The sequence below is a fragment of the Drosophila sulfurigaster genome, chromosome 2R (assembly GCF_023558435.1).
Source record: "Drosophila sulfurigaster albostrigata strain 15112-1811.04 chromosome 2R, ASM2355843v2, whole genome shotgun sequence".
NCBI classification, from domain to species: domain Eukaryota; kingdom Metazoa; phylum Arthropoda; class Insecta; order Diptera; family Drosophilidae; genus Drosophila; species Drosophila sulfurigaster.
The window spans coordinates 19,676,467-19,701,527 of NC_084882.1; the positions used below are offsets into that span (position 1 = coordinate 19,676,467).

General features: G+C 38.6%; 7 protein-coding genes and 1 pseudogene across 8 annotated transcripts in view; 4 read left to right on the forward strand and 4 right to left on the reverse strand.

The window, feature by feature from the left end:
• Window positions 1–2,172, reverse strand: part of LOC133837250 (IDLSRF-like peptide) — a 72,146-nt gene extending 69,974 nt beyond the window's left edge. The window contains exon 1 of the mRNA XM_062267935.1: window positions 2,082–2,172. The gene's annotated coding sequence lies outside the window, so the exon portion shown is untranslated. The remainder of the gene's footprint in view (window positions 1–2,081) is intronic.
• Window positions 2,173–3,213: 1,041 nt separating this feature from the next.
• Window positions 3,214–4,529, forward strand: LOC133838324 (ficolin-1-A-like). The gene is made up of 3 exons (XM_062269393.1): window positions 3,214–3,319; window positions 3,401–4,227; window positions 4,302–4,529. Exons 1-3 carry the CDS (start codon window positions 3,239–3,241, stop codon window positions 4,417–4,419), a joined length of 1,026 nt encoding a protein of 341 aa, XP_062125377.1. The 5' UTR covers window positions 3,214–3,238; the 3' UTR covers window positions 4,420–4,529.
• Window positions 4,530–6,697: 2,168 nt separating this feature from the next.
• On the forward strand, window positions 6,698–8,399 carry LOC133836730 (putative serine protease K12H4.7). Its single transcript, XM_062267321.1, has 7 exons — window positions 6,698–6,794; window positions 6,846–7,027; window positions 7,082–7,323; window positions 7,377–7,608; window positions 7,677–7,846; window positions 7,905–8,216; window positions 8,287–8,399. The coding sequence occupies exons 1-7, from the start codon at window positions 6,792–6,794 to the stop codon at window positions 8,397–8,399; spliced, it is 1,254 nt and encodes a 417-aa protein (XP_062123305.1). The 5' UTR covers window positions 6,698–6,791.
• A 5,389-nt stretch (window positions 8,400–13,788) lies between these two features.
• LOC133835674 (aprataxin-like protein) lies at window positions 13,789–14,871 on the reverse strand. The gene is made up of 2 exons (XM_062265702.1): window positions 14,603–14,871; window positions 13,789–14,538 (listed from the first exon to the last, which is right to left on the reverse strand). The coding sequence occupies exons 1-2, from the start codon at window positions 14,777–14,779 to the stop codon at window positions 13,900–13,902; spliced, it is 816 nt and encodes a 271-aa protein (XP_062121686.1). The 5' UTR covers window positions 14,780–14,871; the 3' UTR covers window positions 13,789–13,899.
• Window positions 14,872–15,181: 310 nt separating this feature from the next.
• Window positions 15,182–17,800, reverse strand: LOC133835672 (aprataxin-like protein; annotated as a pseudogene).
• Window positions 17,677–18,412, reverse strand: LOC133835675 (aprataxin-like protein). The gene is made up of 3 exons (XM_062265703.1): window positions 18,227–18,412; window positions 17,942–18,167; window positions 17,677–17,874 (listed from the first exon to the last, which is right to left on the reverse strand). Exons 1-3 carry the CDS (start codon window positions 18,377–18,379, stop codon window positions 17,714–17,716), a joined length of 540 nt encoding a protein of 179 aa, XP_062121687.1. The 5' UTR covers window positions 18,380–18,412; the 3' UTR covers window positions 17,677–17,713.
• A 265-nt stretch (window positions 18,413–18,677) lies between these two features.
• LOC133835671 (chromatin-remodeling ATPase INO80) overlaps window positions 18,678–25,061 on the forward strand; it is a 53,518-nt gene continuing 47,134 nt past the window's right edge. The window contains exons 1-9 of one of the 2 annotated variants that reach the window (XM_062265700.1): window positions 18,678–18,799; window positions 18,915–19,312; window positions 19,369–19,562; window positions 19,629–21,817; window positions 21,876–22,016; window positions 22,076–22,253; window positions 22,315–22,676; window positions 22,747–23,008; window positions 23,073–23,240. In XM_062265700.1, coding sequence (XP_062121684.1) covers window positions 19,030–19,312; window positions 19,369–19,562; window positions 19,629–21,817; window positions 21,876–22,016; window positions 22,076–22,253; window positions 22,315–22,676; window positions 22,747–23,008; window positions 23,073–23,240 — 3,777 coding nt within the window. In that variant the 5' untranslated portion in view covers window positions 18,678–18,799; window positions 18,915–19,029. Of the gene's footprint in view, window positions 19,313–19,368; window positions 19,563–19,628; window positions 21,818–21,875; window positions 22,017–22,075; window positions 22,254–22,314; window positions 22,677–22,746; window positions 23,009–23,072; window positions 23,241–25,061 lie in introns of both variants that reach the window. The other variant, XM_062265699.1, reaches the window with a different exon arrangement.
• LOC133835673 (uncharacterized) lies at window positions 23,345–24,518 on the forward strand. The gene has a single exon (XM_062265701.1). It carries the CDS (start codon window positions 23,447–23,449, stop codon window positions 24,278–24,280), a length of 834 nt encoding a protein of 277 aa, XP_062121685.1. The 5' UTR covers window positions 23,345–23,446; the 3' UTR covers window positions 24,281–24,518.

Here is a 25,061-nt window from a genome sequence, read left to right on the forward strand (position 1 = left end):
TTATGTGCTACCAGACGAGTTGCAATTGTTTGGCACTGACAAACATGGAACTGCATATGGGGATTTATGTCGAAAGCGGACAAATTGGATTGGACTAGAAGCTCTAGTCAAGTAGAGTTATTTATGTTTGTCAAGCTCAGTCTAAGTGAATACTGATTAAATCTAAAATGAATCTAACACTGAATGAAAATTGGCTTATTAAATTCAGAGTAGTAAAAGAATTGAAATCAGAATTTAGATGAGTTTACTTTTTTTGTAACTTGCAGCTAATAAAATTGTCGTTTAATATGGCAAAGTTCTTTTCTTTTAACAACTTTCCTAATGATGCCGAGAAACTTGCGGAAATTCGTTCCTTTATTAAAATGGTCTGGCAAAAGCAATCGAATACGAAATTCGAGCGGCGGATGTAGGTGAATTCAGCCCGCGAGAATTACATCATAAAGCCTTGTGACAATTCCCAGCCAGACATAAACCAAGTCAATAACGAACCACATTCTTTAATAAACCGAAATGAAAGTTTTTGTGTGTGGTAACGATTTAACAAACAGTAAAAGGCAAAAGGCAAAAGACGAAGGCGAAGAAGCGTTTCAACCGCATTAAACGTCAGGGAAAATACATTTGGCGAACAAATTATATACTCCAGAGGCCAAAAACATAGCGAAAATATTTTAAGACGTGTTTGCCGTACACAAAATGGGGAATGAACGAAACGAACGAAAGTGTAACCACATGGCCTGGCCAAAATACTACGGCGATAAGCCACAAGGGGCGAACAGACGGCAGATGGCAATAAAGTAGGGAAACTAAGTGAATTATGGAGATAGGTGGCAAAATGTGTGCACAAATAAAACAAATACTCGTCGTATACTATATATAAAAACGGCACAAATTGTTTTAATAAGCAGCATTAGAGATGCCTTTTGGTAGCAAAGAGTAACCTTTTTATGGGTGCCAAAAGATCAAGTTGTGACCAAAATTGAAACTAAAAGTCAACAAAACGAGAGGCCAAATGCTTTGCAAACCTATTTAAAGATTAAATAAAATAGCACACGATGATAAATGAAATTCGAGATAGAGAGCATTACTAGAGACGGAGACTGTAATTTTTGGGGAGCATAACTTTTGGTTACCTCTGGGTACTTTTAAAGTTGAAAAATGTATAGCAGGCGAAATCACAAACAAGCATTAATTTGCATAATATGTATACGAGCTGCGAAAGCAGAGACTGGCCGCAACAGCAGCAACAACAACAGCAGAGAGAACAATAATAACAGCAACAACCAGTGAAAAGCTGAGCATTTTTCCAGCCTTTTTCATATAATTTTGTAACGCTGGCGACCAGGTTTGGGGGCTTTGTGTTTCCTTAATGCATAATTTAACAGCTGCCGTTGCCGAGGGACGTGCGGGCGAAAGATGTGAAAGAGACACACAGCCTGGAGTGAGAGGGAGAAAAGCGAAAAACGAACAGAGACTGAGACTGAGACTGGGACAGAGAGAAGGCATGGCAACACAGTGAGAAAGCGCGCTCAAAAACACAAAATAAGAAGTAGGCAACAATCAACAGCCGCGTGTTGTTATTCAAAGCACAAGAAAAAACAAACACACGGCGTATACGCAACATGAATCAACTGGCAACGGGCAACTAACGAGGCTGGAACTGAGACTAAGACTGCAGATGGCGGCACTCAGATGAATAATGTGCAAAACGACTGTTCTTGAATTAAATTCTTTGAAGCACACACACACAAACACACATAGAGTCACAATCACAAAGACACGTAGAAAGTACACATAAACTTGGCTATAAGATTTGTTTGTTGTTGTCAATACGGTTACTTGATTTGGATTCTCATTTGTTTTTTTTTTTTTTAGTGCGCCAAAGAAGGGTTCCACATTTCTATATCATATTTTATTACAAAGAAACCAACACACACACACACAGACACAGACACTGTCACACACGCACAGCGAAAAACGCGGCAATATCAAGGGCAATTTTTGTATTTATTGTAAAAAAATCCATTTGCTGAATATTGTGTGTATATATGAGTGTATGGTAAGAATATATTTGGTTACAGTACGTTTGAGTACGAGCCAACAACTCGAACAACTATTTACAACTCCGCTTGAGTGTAAGTTTCAAACTCGACTGAAGCGTTGAGCGTTTTGTCGCCGTCTTTTATGCACTGCCAAATAGACTCAAAGTGCCGCCAGCTTTGAGTGCAACGCCTACGCGATTCCGAATCGCTCTCTCGCGAGACGCTCTCGAGTGTGTCCTTTACGACCAGAGCAGAATCTCATTTTCCACTCAACTCAACACACAAAAAAAAAAAATAAACGTAACACGCTGCCTGCCCATAGGGCTTTGTTTCCTTTCGGCCGCTCCCCATCTTTGCGTTGTGTCAAGTGCAAAGGTGATGAGAATGAGCGACTCCTTTGGGCCAAGCTGCCTCTCCCATTCCGTCTCGTATTACAACAAGTTGCCACACTTGGGCAGACGCTGCTGCTCTTTACTTGTGGATTAATAAATAAATAACGCAATTATTGCGAACCAAAAAAAAAACAAACTAAATTACAAATGTATTAGAAAATATACTAATTCTTATATTATTAATTTATATTTTTAATTTTTTTCATTATCTTTTATTCTTTGTTTTATTAGTTTTTATTGAAGATTTACTTTTACAATTGCATTTCAAACGGAATTAATAGAGTTAATTATTAAAACATTTTATTTTGACTATTTTGCGCACATTCGTGAAATTCCCCATTAATAGTACAAATTAAAAGCAAGCTTGATGGATCACGAAATAGAGCGATTATCAATTTGGAAATCTCAAAATATGCTGCCATTATTTGTAGTTGACAATATAATCTCTGTGCTTATCATCTGAAATTAATTTAAATGTACATATACATCTTTATGTACATATTTAATTACGAGTATATATAATACTACATTTTGAAAAGAGCATAACAATCCACATTTTATTGTATCTCTCTCATGTATAGATAATCATTTCATCAAATTGTATATGTAATTTTGTTGTATTTTTTTTAGCAAAGCATACATCTTCATATACATATTTAATTATATGTAGTACTACGTTTTGCAAAGAGCATGTATATATAATCATTTCATCAAAATATATATGTTGTCTTCTGCGTATACATTATTTTTTGCCAAAGCTTTTCAGTATGTTTTCGTTCTCCATTGATCAAAGTACTAATTTTCAAAATGCGCAACATATTAATATATACAGCATTAATTCTGGTTGCACATGGGATATTGTTTATAGGAGGAACAAATCAGTCAGAGGTAAGACAAATAATCTTATTGGAAATATACTATAAAGGTAAACAGTTTGTGCTTAAAATAAATATATTTTTCGCTTATCAGATATGTGAAACAAATCGTCAACTTCAACAATGCAAAAATGTTACGAATAAAGTTCTGCAGCCATTATTAGATTATACACCCAAGGTAAAAGACGAGCTGGGTATATTTAAACAAAAAAGAGCAATTACAGAATATAAGACAAATCGGAGATATAATAAAGGGATCATAAAAGAATTGAGAGGTCAGATAATTGATCTTAAAAAAAACATAAAATTTCAGAAAAAAACTATTCAAAGGTTAACTCAAACACATGAGATTTTAAAATTAATCAATATGAATAAGACAAACAACGATTTGGAAGTTAGTAAAACAGATATTGATAGGCTAGAGACAGTAATTATTTCTCATAGTTGTATTTCGGATATTCATCCAACAAGTGTATCTGGCTATGGTTATTTCGATGTGTTGTACGATAATAAGACAGCAGGTCCTGGCTGGATAGTCATTCAGCAGAGAATAGATGGCAAAGAAAATTTTGAACGCGATTGGAACACTTACTCAGCGGGCTTTGGTTCTTTTAGGGGTGACTTCTTTCTTGGCTTAGAGAAAATTCATCAACTAACGAGCTCGATGCGCTATGAACTTTACATTCACATGGAGAAATATGATGGAACTACTAAATTCGCTCATTACGATCATTTTATAATCGAGGGCAGAGATCAAGACTATAAATTGAGCAGTTTGGGTAATTATTTAGAGAACGATGGGAAAGGTGACTATTTCAGATATCATAAGGGCATGAAATTCTATACGTTTGACCGTGATAGAAGTGATGGCTGCGCAAAGGACTTTCGAGGAGGCTGGTGGTTCTTTGGTTGTGCAGGATGGTAAATGCAAAAAAAAATATATAATATATGTGAGATCAATGTTAAATTGTTGTAACCAATCATCTTCTATACAGTTTTTTGAATGGAGTCTACTCGGAGACTGACAATGGGGACAAACTGTCAAATAATTTTTGGTCTGAATACGGAAATCTTAAGAGGACACAAATGCTTATACGCCCATATCAAGAATGATTTAATTCTTTAATGAATTCAAATACTCATCAAGACAACGAAAAACAGCAAATGCGATTTTAAATAAAATAAAAAAAAAAACACATTCATTCAACTGAATTTTGTTGGTTCTATAAAAGAAATGTTCATATATATTAATAGTAATAATAACATCGATTTCAATTTCGTTTTCAATTTCAACTTTTTTCAATGCTATGAATACTTTAGTTATTATTGTATGTATCAGAAATTCTAGCTTCAAAATTACGAGTATTACGCGAATTCTTTCGATTTACAAAGGCGCAAGTGTGCGGGCAGACAGACAGACGGACTTGGCTATATCGTCTCGGCTGATCAAGAATATATATACTTTATATGGTCGGAGATGATTTCTTCTGGCTGTTACATACATTTCTTGCGGGTCAAGTTGGGTAGTATATAAAAAAGCCAGAAACAGCAGGGTGTCTTTGTACACATGTACATAATGAGCTTAATATTACAAATTGAAATGGGCAAATCCATTTGAGAAACTTGATAAGCAAAAGCACATATCAATTACAATCAGACCACGAAAGCAGAACTCTCAAGGTCACGCAATGTGCATCAAATGCGAGAGAGCGGAAGACAATAAAAAGCAAACTCATCAATATACGTACTTACGAGTTCCAAGAATAACCGCATACATACATCTACAATTACACATCGCAGCACCGCAAGCATTAAATGTGCGCGTAATTAAAGCAACTAATATTAATTAGTGGCGGCACCAGTTCCACTCGAATATCCCTTGGCGGGATGTGATGATGCTCGGCGTAACTTATGACTTCCTGGTAACAAAAACACATGCCAATGAAATCTAACCCAATGACAATCTTATAATTTTTGCCAACACTCTCGCTGCTGAGTGCAAAGCAACAAGAAGCACAAAAACAAAACACAAAATACAAATGAAAAGTAAAAGCAAACAACAAATTTAACTCATAGAAGAGAATGCCGGTTACGTACCCGCCCCGTTGACGTCCCACGCAACGAAAAAGATACTCGCAATCGAGCAGAAATAGCTCTGTATCCAATAGTTGGCCCACAAAGACACGCACATGGGCGCCCACGCTATGACGAGAGCAGCGCTGATTCGCTCCAGTCGAACAGCTCAAGAGGGGCAATTCGATGTTTCTCCTTCTGAAATTGCGTTGGCGTTACACTCAAAACGGAATCGGAGGGGGAGGGAGAAGAGAGCTTTCGGTTTGTTTATCTTTTGGGCCATAGCACAAAAACAGCCAACGGCATTTATTTCATGGGTTTTATTCGACATTTTCACTTCATTATAAAAATGTTTATTTATGAACTGACATTTCAAAATTCAACATCTCGTTTTGAGGATATATTTTTGTAAGCCATGGTTTACTTTATTGTAGCTGTCAAATATTTTGAAAATATCTTTTACAAAATTATAGCTGGCAATTGACGATCTTAACTTTTAAATTGTTAACTATATGATATATGAAAGAATTATGTTTAAGTATTTATTTGAATTTAAATTTGGCTAATAAATAAACTAACAAGTAAGAAAGCAACAGGCGAGTATGTTGGAGTGTGCAGAAGTGAGAGTGCCAAAAATTTAAAGCAAACTTGATCTACGCAATAGCATAAAAAATTTCGAAAAAAGATCTCTATATCTATTTTAGCCTTTGAGATCCAGTGTTTCATACAAACAGGCGGGTATAACTACATCGTCTCGGTTGTTGACGCTGATCAAAAATATCTATATTTTACATACAAAGTTATAACACCCTTCTATCCTATGGATAGCGGTAAAAACGAGACAGAGAGGTTCAATATGCATAAATATTCGATGTATTTCTTGACATATTCGACATGCAAGTCTTATCAAAAATTAAAAAAAAAAATGTTATTGTAAGCTAGTGTTAGATTATTTTTCGGTTGCATAATTAACAGTAATGCATTAATTCATAAAATTACAATGTGCATAAATACTCCACGTAATCGGCACTTCTTATCAATAATATTGTTCTACAAAATTGTCAGCCCACACTTCATAATAATAACCATTTAATAACCATGCATCATAGGGGCAACTTTCGTATGTGGAACACAATGTTAATTTCCTATAAAATAGCAGCGCAACTCAGCTAAAAACTTCAGTTGATAATATGAAGCGCTTTAGCCAATTCATCTACTTCATTACCTCGATTATCGGGTTTGCAATGTCGGCTGGAAAGGCTGGCTTGAATCCTTATCGACGCAACGTGGAGCTGTTGTTGCAGGAGCCAAGTTCAGGATTCTATACGAAAAACGATGCAGCTGCTGTGAAAGAACTTTGGATAAGTCAAAAACTGGACCATTTTGATGAATTCAATACGAAAACATGGCAAATGGTAATGAGTTAGACAGCAGACCAGGCTTTAGTTACTATGGTTTTTCTTCAGCGCTATCTGCAGAACGCGGAGTATCACAAACCCCAAGGACCCATCTACATATTTGTGGGTGGCGAATGGACCATTACTCCAGGATTACTAAGCACGGGTCTCACACACGATATGGCTGTGGAAAATGGTGGCATGTTGTACTACACAGAGCATCGCTACTACGGACAGAGTTGGCCACACGAGTGAGTCAATTAAATGCTTAATTAATTGTACATATAATTTCTGTCGTACCTTAGAAATAATAGCTTAACCGTGGCACAACTTCAACACTTGAGCTTGGAGCAGGCTTTGGCAGATTTGGCTTACTTTATACGCTATCAGAAGTCCCACAATCCTCATTTAAACCATTCCAAAGTTATATTAATTGGTGGATCATATTCGGGCAGCATGGCTGCCTGGATGACACAACTCTATCCGGAACTCATTGCAGCAAGTTGGGCTTCCAGTGCTCCACTGCTCGCCAAAGCGGATTTCCATGGTAAGCACCAAATTCGTATTGCAATATAAATCTACTTTCAATAACTTTTACAGAGTATATGAAGCTTTTCAGCAGTTCACTGCAACTGAGCTATGGACACAATTGCACAGAGCGTCTGGAGATGGGGCTGCAACACTTGGTTGAGTTATTCAAGACGAACGAAACTGAGAGTTTACTGAAAGCGTTGAATGCCTGTGGGAATTTTAATGCAATGGATGCGCTGGATCGCATCTCATTTTTCAATGGCATTGGCAATTACTTTGCATTGATTGTGCAGAGTTACAGGTGAGTTCATCTACAGCTTGCACCTTAAAAAATGCAAATGTTAAAACAGCTTTCACAACACAAAAAAGTACGTATATTCCGGTGCTGTGCAATGCACTGCTGAGGCAGCAGTCAAGCGAAGAGAAGGCTTTGCAAAATGTTCTCGAACAGCTCTATGCGGATGACACGCAGTGTCAGGACTTTAGTTATCAGGCCATGCTGCAACTCTTTGAGGAACATTCAGACCAAAGGTCGGGCAGTAAGTGTTTTCGGTTGACTGATGAGAGAAACGGGAAAATTGAAAATTTGTTTTGCAGCACGCGCTTGGCTGTATCAGACGTGCAATCAGTTTGGCTGGTATACCACAACAATCTCGGACAGCAACTCATCCAGCAGCTTTGGCAGCCAGGTGCCTCTTTGGTATTTTGAGCATCTTTGCCGCGATTCCTTTGGTGCTGGGCAAACATCAAGCAAGCTGCAGGCGAACATTGCTCGACTGAATGCACAATTCGGTGGCATCGCTTTCAATCAGAGTGAACGTTATCGCGAGGTCATCTTCACTCATGGCCAACTGGATCCGTGGCGAGCTTTGGGACAGCGGCATGGCAATCAGGCCATAGTTCTATCAGGTATGTGTTGGCTGTGTGTGCAATTAGCTGGGTAAACTTGAGGGTTAATTTATCGTGTGTCTTGCGGCAGGATACTCGCATGTGGAGGATTTGGCCAGCATCAATGTGAAAGACACAGTGTCCATGAATCTGGCCAAGCTGCGGGTCATGTCCTTTCTGCGTCGACACATTGCAGCCATATAAATGACTTCAAGCGTCCCCCATACATTATTAAATCAACAACTTGTTGTCCACGTGGAAGACAATTTGTAAATTCCTTTATGTGTAGGCGTTGGGTAAACAGAGACAAATTGAGTGACACTTGGACGTAAGTGAGATGTGTGTGCGTATGAGTTTCTCAAGAGCCAGAGTGTGTGTGTGGGCGTAAGGACTCTTGTTTGAGTGTGTGTGTGTGTGGATGTGGGTGGGTGTATATTGTTAGCTTAGCTTGAGGCATTGAGCAAAGCAATTTCTGTTGATTAGCAAAATGCATTTACGCGTCGTGTTCACTTTGTTTGCTGAGTTCATAAGCAAAAGATCGCTGCTTACTTATTTGCAAAGTAAGAGAGCTTGTCTTCATCAACTATGCAGCAGCTTTTTACATTTTTGAGTATGTTCAGTTCCCACTTTATATGATCAAGTGCGAAGTTTTACACGCTACGTTGAAACATCGTCTACATCATAGTTAATAAAATGGCCCCATAGCTATGAATTGCATTTAAGGATAAGCAAACTCTATTAGCTAACACCTCAAGTCTCCAAACCTCTTGGATGACACTTTGTAGATTACATTTGCTGTATTTTTCACTACCATGAAAGTTGCTAGACGATTGTTACAGTAAGTTAAATTTCATTTAGTTCATACCTCATATTTTCCATTCATTCAAGTTCAGTTCAGGTTTCTGTGAATGCCTTCTTACCTAGCTTACTTAATCTCAGGTACAAAGACTTAGTTTTTCTGCTGTTGCTTTCCCTTTGACACATGGACTGCTTTTCGCACGTGGAGACTTATAAATATGCTGCAATAAAATCTTACATTGTTGTTTATATTTATCCGTTTAATATTTCGATCACAAACTTACACTAGATATTTCATGCCAAACGGTTGTCGCTTGTTTAAAGACAATTCGCTTGCCAGCATGGCGTATACGCAATGTCAATGCAATATACTATACAACACTTGCACAAGCATAGCGAAAGCCAAACGACATATAAAATGTTTTTACACAAAAAGTCATAAAATGAAAAAATATGAAAAACCAAAGAGAGCAACAGTGTGCTTCACGCAGCAGGAGCACGCATTTTGGATGGAATGTGTAATTGTCAGATTTTCCATACAACATGTGGGCGAGTGAACGGCAAACGAATTGTTTCAGGCACGAGAAACACGTATTGTACATTCCAAAAAGGATTGCAAGGCACATGACAGTCGGTGTTAAATTATTGAAGCCAAAGATGCGCCACCGCATACAACGCGAAAGTGAAATGGGCCTTGCTTAGAGATGAACACGTGCCGTCAGCGTGTATGAAATTCTATTTAGTTTTTTTTTTCAAAATATTTATAAAATAATATAAAATAAATCTGAAAATAAAATAAGTAAATAAATATGAGTCGATAGATGCGTCTACATTTACTTCTATGTCTAAGAAGGTTATTATAAACTTAGAAAAGGTGACTGCAATAAAACAAGCGCCATATATTATATGTGTTAGCCCCGGGACTTTTCAGCCCATGTGTTAATTACATAAATTAAAATACCAACATTAAACTTAAGAAGTTGTAATTTTCATTTATTCAGATAATTTCACATTTTCTCCAAATATAGATCTGCAATTATGTATTCACATTCTTCAGATATAATCTACACAAACATAAGCAAGATCTGATTCGTGACCGACTCGTGTCACGACAAAGTGTTATCACTAGGCCACACCATATGTAACTTCTAGCCGACGCCAGGAGGCGCTTAACGGCAGTGGAACGCTATGAAAAGTTATTATTATTGAAGCTCGTTCTCGATGTTGTCGTTGTTGTCGCTTCCATTTTTGATGTGCTTTTTCTCAGGCAAATATTGCAAATTGCTTAAATGGCACAATTGATGTTGTACTTTCATTGTGTTTACTCGTTCTCTCCGTTTTTTTGTGTCTTTCTCTTCGGTTGGTAATTAATGCCGAACGGATTATCCAAAATAATCCCAGCATGCCGACAAAAAATCATTAATATAAGTAAATAGCATTTAATGCGGGAAAGTACAAATGTGCATTGAAGATTAAGAAAGATTCGTACGCTGCACATTGGGATGAAATGCCTTTATTTTGGCCATAACCGTAATTTTAAAGCTAGAAAGTTGAAACTTGGAGAATTTGCTGCTTATATTATTTGTGAATTTCGGATTTTTTATTTTTTATTTTTTTTTTTGTTTTTATTTTTTATTTTTTTTTGTTTTTAATCACCTCTAAATCGTTTTCCGGAAAATCATTTGGAATTACCCAGTCAAAAGAGGCCTTGACATTGCGATTTGAATCCAGCCAAATTTTTAGTTAGTCACCCCGACAAAGAGAAACCTTGCTTGTATCTATTGAAATATTTAACCCCCCCACAAATTCCCGCAAATTAATTAAATGCTACCTGAATATACACATAATAACTCATACTACCACATAAGTTGTTATTTGTTATCTGTTGTTTCTTGCTAGATATGCTCCACGAAACACAAATATTTTAAGGTTAGAACCAACAAAACTAATGCTTACGTATTTCATTAAAAACATGACAACACAAAAACAAATATAATTAAAAACTTATATAAATATTTTCTACATACCATGAAGAACATTTTCCAATTTAAGGCATTTTAATAAGTCAAACTGTTTAAAAATACGACAACGCCAAAATTAAGAAATTTTACTAGTCAGCAAGCTTGCACGCACAACGTGGCAAGAACAGCTGACTTTAAACAGCTGGTGCAAGACGAAGGCTGCGCAATAAAATTCAAATTAAATATTTTCGATGTCTAGGGACATTTCTAAGCTTGAAATAATTGCAACATTATTGATATATTAACATGAACTTTTTAGGTTTTTTGCCAAAATAAAGGCCTTTCATCCCAATGTGCGCTGTAAACGTGAAAGTCCGCATAAACTGTTTTGACAATCGGTATAATCGCTATATTATATAAATATACATAATAATGTAATGACATTTAAAAGCAGCTAACTGTTATATATTGTACGAGTATGCATATAATTTAAGCACATTTCCTACCAATAAAAATTATTTTTTTGATCGTACTAAAAAGAAACCTAGAAAAAATCTAAATAAACTAATCAAAAAAATTAAAATTGAAATATTTTAACAGACTATTCGATATTTTCTAATTATAAAAATTATAAGAACAAACACTTAAAAAATTGACTTATTCTATTAAATAAATTTAAAATATGTATAATAAAATATTCTTAAATAGAATAAATCTTATCAAATTAATAAATCAGTTGGATTCAAACAACGTTGTAAAACCAAACACTGACAGAAACATCGCCAATGGCATTTCAGCGAAAGCTTATAGCCCTCTTTGCTCATTTATAAGCTCTGAAAAGCTCTACCTACTCATGCGCTCAGCAAAGCACACGCTCTCACACTCAAATAATGCGGCTCTCAGCGAAAGCTTTAGCTCTTTGACTCAAAAGTCTGACTCGTATGTTATGAATGGAGCAGGCATCCTGTTGCTTGAACAAACTTGTAACAGGTGGCAAGGCTTCGACAGTGCTCAATGCTCAATGCGCTGGGAGACAGCTTTAATGGAGCTGCTGGCATTTGATGGCCAGATGGTATATGAGCATTGCTAAAAGGCCAACCCCAAAATAAGAACAAAAAAAAAAACTGAGCGGAAGTTGATGCGAGATGGAGAGAAGGTCTGAAACGCTTTCCGCAGACACCTTGACACTGTAACATACAAATACTTGCAAAGATTCAGATACAGGTCGAGGTACAGGCAGACATTTGCATGTGTTGGCATCAAGCTGAAATTACAATGGCAATGACAACAATTACTCGGCACCTCGACTCGGCAGCATATAGTCGGTTCTTAAGATTACACTAAGGGTCTTTGGGTTTGTTACCTTGAATTTTTTCCACTATAAATTGTTGCTAGGCTGAAATAACACCGACAAAAAGTGGATTACACGGCTGTTGTCTGACAGTTTATGCAGCCCTTGAATTAGGATAAGCTGCAAAACTTAATGGAAATGGTTCCCAAACAAATTGCTGGCCAACTAAGGATTAGGGCAAGTGTCCTTGAAAAGTGAAGTATGTAATTTGTGAAGAAGTTGCAATGAAGTGAACTAATGTAAAGTTTCATATGGAAGTTATGAGAGTGTTTTCAGTTTAACCATCATAAGTGTAATGTGAATGAAGTGAACCAAAGTTTGCCATTTATTAAGTATGAATAATAATCGCTACAGTTCTATAAACATTTTTAATTACGTTTTATTATGAATTTAAAATAAAATTTTAATTGTAAGTACTGAAATATATTTTCAAGAAAGATTTTTAAAGAATTGAATTTGTTTTTAAGATTTTTGTGTATCATTCGAGTGCTTCATATGTTGAGGAAATGTAAGCATACAAATTTCCAAAGAAGTCTGTTTCACTTGAAGTACGCCCATCTGTATCTGTTTTTATGTATCAATGTCAAACTTCAGACTTGGCGTAGGTGTCGCGGTTAATTCCCTGGATACATCGCCATCTTCTTCCTACCACCCACATCAATTATGCTAAGTAAAAATGCAAAGTTATTCAACTTAGTGGCTTGGCTAATCGGTAGCCAAAAACTCACCTGAGGCAGCCGAAAATAAATCACATGCGTCTCTCTTTGAACTCTGTACACACGGGCACACGTCAAATCAAAATATTTTTAAAGGCATCCCCTTCTCACTTAAAATTCTAAAAGTAAGTCCATCATTCGTCGTTGCTCAGTGTTGCATTCACTTTGGTTTTCCTTTTTTTCTCTTTTGGCGCAAGACGATCTTTGAAAACTTTTGCGCTCTAATCAGGATTATAATTTAATTTTTCCTACCTCCCCCGTGCGAATTAACCTTGTCTTCACCTCAGCAGCATTGCCGTTGTCCCCCTCGGTGCACTTAATTAGCCATGGGCCAATTATTTTCCAGATTTCAGCCACTTGGCAAGTGAGCTTTAATTGAGCATGCTTGCCCACGTCGCAATTCCGTTTATGTCTTCATACTTTCACATTTACCCAGAGGCTTTTCATGATTATTACAAAACGTTAAGGAGCAAAAAAAATTGTATAAAGCATATTTATTTTTTTGTTTAAATGTAGCTTTTTGTTTATCATTAGCGAAAACCTTGACCTTTGTCAAAGGTTTCTTTAATATTTGTATGCCAAGCATACGACAAAAGTAATTTTAAGAATGTATAATAAAATTTTCCGAAAATGTGTTGTAATTGTATTCCTACATATTAATTGGTTATGTAAATTTGATTGCAACTATATTTATCAATTGAATAAATTTTTTAGAAAGCATCAGACATGTCCTAAGTATATACATACATATATGTATATACTTCCCCGACATTTCAGACGATTGTTTTTAGCTTTTTAATGAAAAGCTTTTTCACAAAAGTTATTACCAATTAAATAACATGAGTAGAATTTAAACATATATAGTACTACATAACAAATCAGTTAGGTGAAGTGTTCTTGGAATTGTCCCCATTTGACTTGTTTGTTTGAGGACTCGATTTCTTTTGGTTATTGGAGAATTTTCTATAAGGATTCGGATTCGCTTGATTTACTTCTGTTGAGCGTCGCTGGGAGTGTGGACGAAAGCCTTGAGGTTGAGGCCCACATTGGGGACCCTTCTTCATGCAACTGCCATTCAAATTCATTTTAGCCATTGATTCACTCAAATTAGTTTGATATTTCTGTTTTCTTTGCCAGTGGTATTCAAGATGATCCTTAAACTTGGGAAAATTACCAGTTTTGAAACTGCATTGGTTGCATTGAACGGGAAAAGCTTTTCGCAAACTCTCTGCCCGCTCCGGTGACATGGGTTCAATAAATCCTTTAAAATTTATGAGGGCGTGGACAGTTTGAAATGTGATAAACAATTCAGTATTGAATGTATTCCAATGCTGATTTCGGCTCATGGTATTCGCACAGAAATCCTTGGAAATGACATGCATATTCAGACGATTCATAAATGCATCCATTTTAAATCCAATCAGAAAATTACTCAATTGCGATTGTGTTTGCTGTTCAATGGTCTGAACGGCCAGCTCCAACATATGGTCCAGCAGATCCAAATGTTTACGCGTTAGCTTCAATTCAGAAATACATACAAACAGATCGTTCTGAGAACAATGAAAAACAGCATATTCTTACCGCTGTCACATTAACAATATCCTCCTTGGGTAGAACAACAAAGTGATACTTAGCTTTCGGCACATCCACATTGCGAAGCACCGCCGCTTGATTAGTTTCCATGACGACATCCTGGCCAGCTTCCATTTTGCGGGTCAATAGACCACGTTGGAATTCGACGTCCGTCTCATCTGCCATGACCACATTAACTATAAATGATTGCAAATTCTTTTTGTGATTGTCAATTTACAGTGTGGTAAACGCTCCCAATATTAGTGATGTGCAATTTATTTACAGATCGATAAATTCAATAATGACGTGTTTTTAAAAAAACAAACAAAATATGTTTATGTTTTACATAGATGTTTTATATTTTTCATGAAAAGTTATAAAATCGAATTAGGAAATTTATTGTTAAATAAGTATTTAAGAAATAATTAAATCGATGCAACTATCGATACATAAAGAACAACGTTTTAATTAGCTGATGCAGCACTTTGCTCTTCAAATGATATCATATTTCTACTCTGACCAGTTGTACAGAATCTGAAAGCTTATACATTGTATGTGCATACATAGATACAGGCATTCATTTTATACATATTTATTTGCAAGGCACACTTATTATTAAATACATGCCTACATATGTACATACATACATACATAAATATATTTACTGAAAACATATTTTCTTATGTATGTATAATGTAACATTATTTACAGCAACTACAACAAAGTTACAGCAACTTTGTTGGATTCGCTGCTTTGTTGCCTGCAGATTTGTTTACGTTATTGTTTAGGCTTCCACTTGGGTTTGTTTTGGTTAGCTTTGTTTGGTTGTTCCTTCAGTACTGTGGAGTCATTGCAAATATCAGCTTTAGCATTTGGGTTCTGCTTCTGTTGAGGCCTAGGCTTAGTTTGCTTGGCTTTATTCGCTTCAGATGGCAATCTATTTGAACTATTTCCAGGTGAATCGACACCAGGTTGATTTTGTTTATACTGAGGATTTGGAGTCCACCTGGGTTTATCGTGGATGGTCACATTCTCCCGATTGTTAGGATTGACAGGGCATTGATATCGATTGAAGTTGGCCATATTTGGTGTCTGCTTAAATGGATTGAACCGGGGAGGCGACTCAGTTGACTGCTGTGCAAGAAATCGCATATAATTCTGTTGGTTAATAGTGTTATTAGCATTCAACATGCGGGGTTGCGGTTTTTGAAATTGGTTTATGCTTTGATAATAATTGCCCTGAGCAAAAGGTGGAGGTGGTCCCATTAGGCTCTGCCCAAGCAGAGGATGCAAATATGGCTGATGGTGTCTGCTTGCATAGTTCTGGAAATGCCTGTCAAAGTTATTTTGATACGGCAGCGTTGACTGCTGTTGCTCGCATTCGTTTGGCACATGATTTGGACGCTGGCGCCAATTGGCTGACGTGGGTTTTGTCTCTCTGCTGTTGACGTTAGTTTGATTTTGATCAGATGGATTTGAGCGCCACTGTGTTGACTGCGGTTTCAAATCCTCTGGTGATTTAGGACTTTCGACGTTGCTTTCTTGCTCATCCAATTTTGATTCATCAAGCATTTGAGTGATCTTCTCCAGTTGTTTCTTGACTTCAATGTCGTGTTCACGATCATTCCAATGTTTATACAGATGACCTTTTAATTCGAATAATTTGGTGGTCTTAAATTCACATTGATTACACTGCAGTGTTGTCACAGATCGCAATTCTAATGCTTTTTTCCTCAGAAAGTGGCTCAATGCAGCCTTGTGAGCGTAGAAGTGCATAAGCAGCCTGATAGGTAAGAAACAAATCTGAATGGAAGCTATTCCAATGCGATACTTTTTTTAAACGAAACAGAATAGAAATCATTTGATATCACATGCATGCTTAGCCGATCCATAAATGCATCCATTTTGAATCCCACAAGAAAATTACTAGATGACAGGTGATTTTGCTGCTCAATGATTTGATTGGCAAGGTCCATCATATGATCCAAAAGCGGAATGTGCTCCTGTTTTAACTGTAAAATATATAAAATGTATATGTATATTGTGTACTTGATTATCTCTTATCTCTTTTCAATGAATGGTAAAGTAATGGTAAACTTACTAAAGACACATTTGCAATATCTTCTTTGCATACGATAAGAAAATGATATTGTGCTTTGGGGTAACGATCCTTCATTACCGCTGCCCTATCACTTTCAATCAATATTGCGTCCTTGTTTTCCTCCAAACGTTTAACCAACGCGTGCCTTGCTACGCTTATGTGTTCCATTGCAGTATCAAATAGATTCTGGGAACTACCCAATTGTTTTTGTTTCTAGAATGTACTGACAATGTAAAACGATAACTATCGACACTTGTTAAGCTTTAATTTGTCATCAACGAATAATAGTGTAGAGCAGTGCACAGTGGACTTATAGATACTTTAATGATGCAAAAATATCGATGTGTGCGCATATCGATTGAACAAATAGTCGATAATTGCAATAGCATTTAAAAAAAAGACGTCGGTTATAAGTGAATCTTTGTAATTCAGGGAATAAAATGGTTGTAAGCTATTGAATTTGTTAAGACACAAAACAATTAAAAACATCTAAAAGGTCTAATAATGCTGTACTTATAGTTTGTCAATTTTTGTATTACAAGAAAATACATATGAAATCATTTATCCATGGCCTAAATAGTTTTTAGTATACACCTAATCTATGCGTAGTTACACCTAATAAACATCAAATTAATTTTCACTTTCTTCTTTCAGATTAAGATATATTTTTCTCTTTCAAATAAAGATTTGCAAGTTTAAAAGATTAAACGAACTAATATTGTTTCTTTAAAAATTGCTTTTGAAATGAATATAAATGTTTCCAGTTGTTCAAGTTTACAAATGTATTTTTGTTCTTCTATTTTTATATCAGTTGCTTAAATGTATCATAATAACAGAAATTTTGTAAACTAGTTTCTATAATAGACAGGCGCTGTAAACTAAATTTTTGACTAGTTTATACTATTTTGTAAAAACTTTAGGGCAATAAATTTGTCATGTTATGAAATGTTGGTTGATAAATAAACATTGTAAACTCACTTACAATTTGTTGGCTTTTCAAATGTATGTAAGACTAATTTTTATAAAGCACTGTGATCTTGTAAATGCTCCTTGAATGATGGAATATTTTTCGCCACAAATGAACACTGATTACATTTCAGCGGAGTGGCAAGCAGCGCTTCTTTTGTAACTTTTGATAAGCGTTTGATGGAGCCTTCGATATTAAGCTGAGTATAAAGGGCTTTATAGAAAATGGTAATATGTATATTATATTGTTTGAACAAATATATTTCAATCAATTAACTTACAATCGTAGGGCAAAAAGAGCTGAGTGTTGAAACTGTTCCAGTGTTTTTTTGTCTTTAGGCAGCTTGAAACGAAATCTTTGGAAATAACATGTAAGTGCAAACGTTGCATGCTAGGCTCGGCATGAAATCCAATTTTGAAATTGTCAATCTTTTCGCCACGAATTTCTATGACATTGTGAGCCAAGAGATGCAATTCTTCCAAAAGCGGTAAGTGCGTTTTATTTAGCTGTTATAGAAGTTTGTTATGTGGTGACGTACTTTGTTTTGAATTTGAGTTGAGTCTACCTGAAATATACTTGCGATATCCGCTTTGGGTATCACAAGATAATGATGGCGCGCTTTTGGGAATTTATCGGCAATAACAACAGCAACGTCTGTTGAAATTATCCAATTTGATGGATCCAAAATTGTTTTGATTAACCCGGTTTGCCAAGACATTTCACACAATCAGCTGTTTAACAGCAGCTGCTTTACAGCTGCCAGCAGTGCTGCACAATATAATGATTTTAGCGTGAACAGTGCTGGTAAGCACAGCTAAACGCAAAATGCTGCGTGCGCTAAATGCGTTAATAAAAAATATTTGTTGTATATATTTAGCATAAAAATTATGTAATTGATTTGTATAAATAATTTAAAGATTTCAGATTTATTTTATTGCTATAAAGAAGAAAGCAATAAGTTTACGCTCATTTTGCGCGCTCCATACAAGTGCGCTAACCAACACTGCAGCCAATTGGCACATACAACCCTGCACGCAACCCTGCAGCAACAACAATGAAGAGCCACAAGAGCCGAGAAGAATATTATTTGTTTGGCCGTCTAAATGTGCTTGTGTGCAGCGTGTGGGCAAGTAAAAAAGTGTGTAGAGCACAACATACAAAATCAGCGCTGCATTTTTTACGCAACGCAGGCGAAAATTTCTCAATTACGTGATTACATTACAATTGGAATTCATTCGAATTTCGTTTTGAAGCGTCCACTGCAGCGCCAAGCTAACGGAAATTTGGCAACTCGGCCTATTTGAGGAAATTGACCAGACAACACAATACCAAATACTTCGAAAGATTATTACGCAAAACTAAAGACAGATGGCGAGCGCAACCGAGGTAAAGAAGTCACGCCTCATGGCCGAACCATTGCACATACAGCGCCTGGAGGCGGCATTAAATATGCGACCCTTTATGGAGATGGCTCGCCAAGCGCTCAAACAACCATTGAGTAGCGGTAGTGGGGGAGAGGATAGCGCCACTGAACTAGAGGCAGAACAAGATGCGCCGGTGGATGACTCCGATGATTCCTCAACGCGTGTGGGTGTGGTAAGGTTAAAGCATAAACAGCGACAACGTAAACGTCTCCTGGGCAGCAAAGAAGGTATGTGGAATAGGTGAAAAGATTGCAGTCCATTGGGTAATTTGTTTGCCTTGCAGAACGACAAAGTGTCAAGGCACAAATCTACAATTTCAATGACTTGACCAGTGATCGGGAATGGCTCTACGATCTCATACTCAGCGACACTGAAAGCGAGCCGCCAATGAGCGATGAAGACGCGTATGTTGCCCAAATGTTGCGCGAGCATCTCCAAGAGCAACGCCAGCGCAAAAACTATTACAAGAAACCCACAGTAAGTGTCCATCTAAAATACATATATGTAGATATCAGTTAATCTATAATTTCCGTTTGCTTACAGAATGCTCAATATGCTTACTATGGCAGCGGTTTGCTGTCCAACCACGATGTCTACGCGGAGCGACAACAGGCCACAGTTGGCGTGCGCAAGCGGCGACGTCGCACCAAGCAGGAGATACTCATGGCACGCCTGGCCGAGGCCCAGGCCGGACCAAAGCCGCCCAAGCAGCGGCGACGTGGTCGTAAGAAGCGTACCGCAATGGACTCTCCGGAGTCGGGCGAGGTGCACCCCTCGGATCTGGGCAAGTACAGTTTTGGCGATACGTTGGTTGGCAACGATGACGATGACGAGGATAATGGCGAGGTGGATTACAAGCGAGAGCTGGCTAATTTGGCATTGGATTATCCGGAAGAGGATGAGGAAATCGAGGAGGAAGTGGATGTTGTGGGCGCCACCGACGGTCAGGTGACTCGTGTGCGTCGACGTCGCAAAAATCCTGAAGTGCTGGCGGCTCGACGTCGTCGCATCTGGCAGATTATGTCAAAGAAGGAATGCGCTCGAATGCAACGCATCAAGAGCAACAATCATAAGGAGATGCTATCGAATTGCAAGCGTGTGGCCGGCATGTGTGCCAAGGTGGTGAGGCAACGTGCGCTCAACTCGCAGCGCATCATGAAGGAGACAGTGTGGCGAGCCAAGCGGCTGACACGTGAAATGCTCACGTATTGGAAGCGCTATGAGCGCGTGGAGCGTGATCAACGTCGCAAGCAGGAGCGTGAGGCGGAAGAGCAACGCAAGCAGGATGTGGAATTGATTGAGGTGAAGCGACAACAGCGAAAGCTGAACTTTCTCATTACACAAACAGAGCTTTATGCTCACTTTATGTCCAAGAAACTGGGCCAGGGCACGGAGGAGGATCAGTTGCGCATTCTCAGCCAGCTGGACGAGGAGCACAATGCTCGACTGGCTGTGCACGATGATTACGATGCTGGTGAAATGAAGCAGCTGGCGCAGGCGAATGCAGAGGCTGCACTGAAGCGTGATTTGGACAAAACGCGTGCATTTGATGTACCCTTTAAGAAGGAACAGATGCTGGAGCAACTGCAGGAACTAGAACAAGCGCAGCCAGCGGTCACTGAGCAGATGAAAGATCTGCCACAGCCCAAGATGTTCAAGGGCACACTAAAGGGTTATCAGATCAAGGGAATGACATGGCTGGCAAATATCTACGATCAGGGCATCAGTGGCATACTGGCTGATGAGATGGGCTTGGGCAAGACGGTGCAATCAATCGCATTTCTCTGTCACATTGCCGAGCACTATGGCGTCTGGGGCCCGTTTCTGGTCATCTCGCCAGCATCGACACTGCACAATTGGCAGCAGGAGATGGCACGCTTTGTTCCTGATTTTAATGTTGTGCCCTATTGGGGTTCGCCCAACGAACGCAAGATCCTGCGACAGTTTTGGGAGCAAAAGCATTTGCATACACGCGAGGCCAGTTTTCATGTGGTGATCACGTCGTATCAGCTGGTGGTCAGTGATTACAAGTACTTCAATCGCATCAAATGGCAGTATATGGTGCTGGATGAGGCTCAGGCCATCAAGAGTGCCGCCTCGCAACGCTGGAAGCTGCTACTGGCCTTCAATTGTCGCAATCGTTTGCTGCTCAGTGGCACGCCCATACAGAACAGCATGGCGGAGCTTTGGGCGCTGTTGCATTTCATTATGCCAACGCTCTTTGATTCGCATGATGAGTTTAACGAATGGTTCTCCAAGGACATTGAATCGCATGCAGAGAACAAAACGGGCATCGATGAGAAACAAATTTCACGCCTTCACATGATTTTGAAGCCGTTTATGCTGCGCCGCATCAAGAAGGATGTGGAGAACGAGTTGTCCGATAAGATTGAGATTATGGTCTATTGTCCGCTAACCATACGCCAAAAACTCTTGTATCGTGCTCTTAAGCAAAAGATACGCATCGAGGATCTATTGCATTTGGCGAGTGGTGGCTCGACGGCATCGGCAGCATCGGATGGCGCCATTCTGGATCGCAACTTTACGTCGAATCTCATGAATCTGGTCATGCAGTTCCGCAAGGTGTGCAATCATCCCGAACTCTTTGAACGACGCGATGCCCGGAGTCCATTTAGCATGCGTTGTGCTGAATTTGTGCTACCTCGTTTGGTCTTCAACGACGGATTGTTAAACACTGCGCTTCCCAGTCGCAGACATTTGCTCTATAATCGGTGAGTTACCCCTTTGAAAAGAAACTTATATCAATGCTAATCTGGGATTTGTTTGCAGTTTTAATATATTTAAGGCGGCGCATATGCAGTCTTCACTTTTTGAGGATGTCCATGTGAACAGCTGCTTTGGTTTCAGTCGCCTCTGTGATTTATCCCCGTCCGACATGGAAGACGTCACTTGGCATGGGCTCATTGCTTTGTAAGTATGCGTATTTGGACTAATTTGTAACATTAAATAAGTTGCATTTTATTTAAAAGTCTGTTGCACTATCGTCGCGTGCTTGCCAAGCAGCCGTTGCTCTCCTATCGTCGTCAATGGTGGCCACATCAACCTGCCACGCGCTATCAGCTGTTGGAGCCAACACTTGAGCGTAAACTTGTGCCAGATTATTTGCTCACAGATAGTGTGCTAAGGAAATTCATCTTTACTGCAGTGGTACGTTATGGAAATTTGTATATGGGAAATACTGCAATTAATTTATATTTGCTTATGACAGACATCAGGGGAGAGCAGCGTTTATGCTTTTGGAGATTATCTGACTGTCAACATGCAGGAGACTATTGAGCATCGTGTAACACGCTCGAAGATACTTAAACAGAAGGCAACGCTCATCGAGGAGCTCGTCGACGCCAATGGACAGCCACAAGTGAAATCGGAGACCGATATGGAGATTGAATCTGTTGAGGTGCAAACCAAATCGAATACGAAGAGCGATGTTAAAGTGACTACACTGCATTTACTGCCCGAGTTTCCATATCATCCACGCAAGCCTCAGATCTACAAATGCGAAGCTCTGCAAATGCCACGATTCCTCTATGGACTGGGTCAGCGTGTGCAGGCTGTGGATAGGCATTTATAGTGAGTACTCCCACCTGAATCACCAATGCTAAAGTCATCTGTTAATCTCTGTTGATATTCATTGTGATAGTTGTGAAAGTCGTGCTGCCGCCTGGACCCACATACGACATCTGCAATGTGAAAATAGTATGGGCAAAGAGCTGGTCACGACGGGCTTGGCACTGTGCAAGCCGCGAAATGGTTGGTCATCGATTGTGGTGCCCGACAAGGAGACACTTATCACAGATGCTGGCAAGCTGTTTGTGCTCGATAGTCTACTCACACGCCTTAAGGCCGAGGGTCATCGAGTGCTCATCTATTCTCAAATGACTAAAATGATTGATCTACTTGAGGTGTGTGTATTTACTGAAATTGCTGAGGTGCACATTTTAATGTATTCTAATTTCTTATTTTCAGGAATACATGTGGCATCGCAAGCATCGATATATGCGTTTGGATGGTTCCAGTAAGATATCCGCACGTCGTGATATGGTTGCCGATTTCCAAACTCGTGCTGATATTTTTGTTTTTTTGCTCTCAACGCGAGCTGGCGGATTGGGTATCAATTTAACTGCAGCTGATACGGTAAGCTAACGATTTTCTATATTATCACTTAGTTTAAACTAACTTCTTCCGACAGCATTGCCTTATATTTTCTTTATAAATTTGGAAAAATAGTTCCTATTTAGACTTGGTAGCTGAAATCAGTGTAACTTTTCTCTTTTTGTTACTTGAATTCAATTAGAAACGTGTCCAGCATTTTAAGTTGACAAAATTGATTTGGTATTAGAATGGATTTTTCCAGTCATATGTTAATAATGCCCATAAGCACACCGGCCAAGTTGCCGCATATTGTGGCCAATCTAACACCACACAAATCAGCTAGTACTCCCATGCCACATTCGATATCATGTAGTTTTGATCCAGAGAAGCGTAATGGATTGGATTTGGATTTTGAATTAACAGATGTTGTGGAACCACCAACCAAAGGAAATATTCGTAAATTTATTGCTACGCGCAATGGACAATTGAATTCAATCGGAGATTTCACTGATCAATTAGATCGATCAATTTCGTGTCCATTTCAGAAGTCGACGGTCAAGAAACAGAATTGCGTTTTGCATATAAATTACAATGGACAACAGGCGGCATTAGTGTGTCAGGTGCGAACCAATGATTTGGCTGCACTTAAGCATCGCTTATCGCCGCTGTTGCGTCAACATAAATCACGCTTTCGTAACGTTCAGATCGAGCGTAATCTATTCAAGCCCACTGGTCTCATCCATGCCCTTGTGACTTGTCAAACGCCCATCGATTTGGCGTCGTTGAAGTTCGATGCACAGCGTTGCAAGGCGCAGGACTGTAAGGTAATCAGCATGGCTGAGGGAAAGCTGTGCTTCAATTGCCAACCATCGGACTTAGCAAAGGTTACAGCCAGACTTAGGCTATGTGGCTATAAGCCTCTTCGCTCCGAGGTTGGACAATGTGCGCGGGATTCGTTGGTAAAGTTGCCAGTGGCACAATTGCAACGCTATGCGGAGTTCCTCAAGGCCCTTAAGGCGGACACGGACATGGTGAAGGTCTATGACAATGTGGAGAACTCGACGGCGACGCTGCACGGCTGACAGCAGAGGAGTCAGCAGAATTGGCAGCTGGCAGATTTATGCAAGTGTTCGATGGTCTTGTATCCATTTGCTCGACTACTTGTTTATGCATTGCGCGGTCTTTGGGATCGCCCGAGCAGCTTTTGTCATGATTTACACATTTTGATCTTTATCACAACAATGACACTGCCTAAAGCCACAAGAAATTCTCAGCCAAAAGGATGCAATATAGACTTTGTCTCTCTCTCTCTCTTTCTTACCTTTTCTCTTTCTGTTTGATTCGATTTTGTGGTGATTTCTGGCTGATGGTGGGACTCTGGCTGGGGCTGCTGGGCTTCGTGTGAACATTTTCGCTTGGTTCCTAAATCATTTTGTCACTGATTTTGATTTGTTATTCGCGCTCGCCGCGAAGTAATTTGGTTTGTCTCCTCTTGTTTGTTTCTCAGTTTTATTGTTTGGTTCTCAGGCTCAGCTCTCGCTGTTGACTAATTTCTTTTGGCATTTTGCCATGCCAATAAGTATTTGGTTGCGATTCTTTTCGCGGCTGCTTTTATTTCTCAACTGATCTGCTGAAAAGAACAAATTATAAGGATTATAAATAAGTTGAACACTTTTGTTATAAATTATTTGTCATTCTAGACTAGTTTTAAATTATTTTGAAAATATTTTACAAATTGCAAGAATTTTTATTTCCCTTTTTTTTTTCAATAAAATTGCTGAAAAATTATCGCAGTGTGTGAGAAACACAATTCGGACTGCAAAAGTATTTACTCTTCATGTCGTTGGCGCATACCAAAATAAT

Bases quoted from the DNA above. Each gene is read 5' to 3' on its own strand.
- LOC133835673 (XM_062265701.1), top strand. From the start codon at position 23,447: ATGGATTTTTCCAGTCATATGTTAATAATGCCCATAAGCACACCGGCC.
- LOC133835675 (XM_062265703.1), bottom strand. From the start codon at position 18,379: ATGTCTTGGCAAACCGGGTTAATCAAAACAATTTTGGATCCATCAAAT. The intron at 18,168-18,226 runs GTAGACTCAACT...CTTCTATAACAG, and splicing joins ATATCGCAAGTATATTTCAG to CTAAATAAAACGCACTTACC. The intron at 17,875-17,941 runs GTAAGTTAATTG...TTTTCTATAAAG, and splicing joins GCTCTTTTTGCCCTACGATT to CCCTTTATACTCAGCTTAAT.
- LOC133836730 (XM_062267321.1), top strand. The intron at 7,609-7,676 runs GTGAGTTCATCT...AACACAAAAAAG, and splicing joins TTGATTGTGCAGAGTTACAG to TACGTATATTCCGGTGCTGT. The intron at 7,847-7,904 runs GTAAGTGTTTTC...TTTGTTTTGCAG, and splicing joins TTCAGACCAAAGGTCGGGCA to CACGCGCTTGGCTGTATCAG.
- LOC133835674 (XM_062265702.1), bottom strand. From the start codon at position 14,779: ATGGCAGATGAGACGGACGTCGAATTCCAACGTGGTCTATTGACCCGC. The intron at 14,539-14,602 runs GTAAGAATATGC...TCTGAATTGAAG, and splicing joins ATATTGTTAATGTGACAGCG to CTAACGCGTAAACATTTGGA.
- LOC133838324 (XM_062269393.1), top strand. From the start codon at position 3,239: ATGCGCAACATATTAATATATACAGCATTAATTCTGGTTGCACATGGG. The intron at 3,320-3,400 runs GTAAGACAAATA...TTCGCTTATCAG, and splicing joins GAGGAACAAATCAGTCAGAG to ATATGTGAAACAAATCGTCA. The intron at 4,228-4,301 runs GTAAATGCAAAA...TCTTCTATACAG, and splicing joins TTCTTTGGTTGTGCAGGATG to TTTTTTGAATGGAGTCTACT.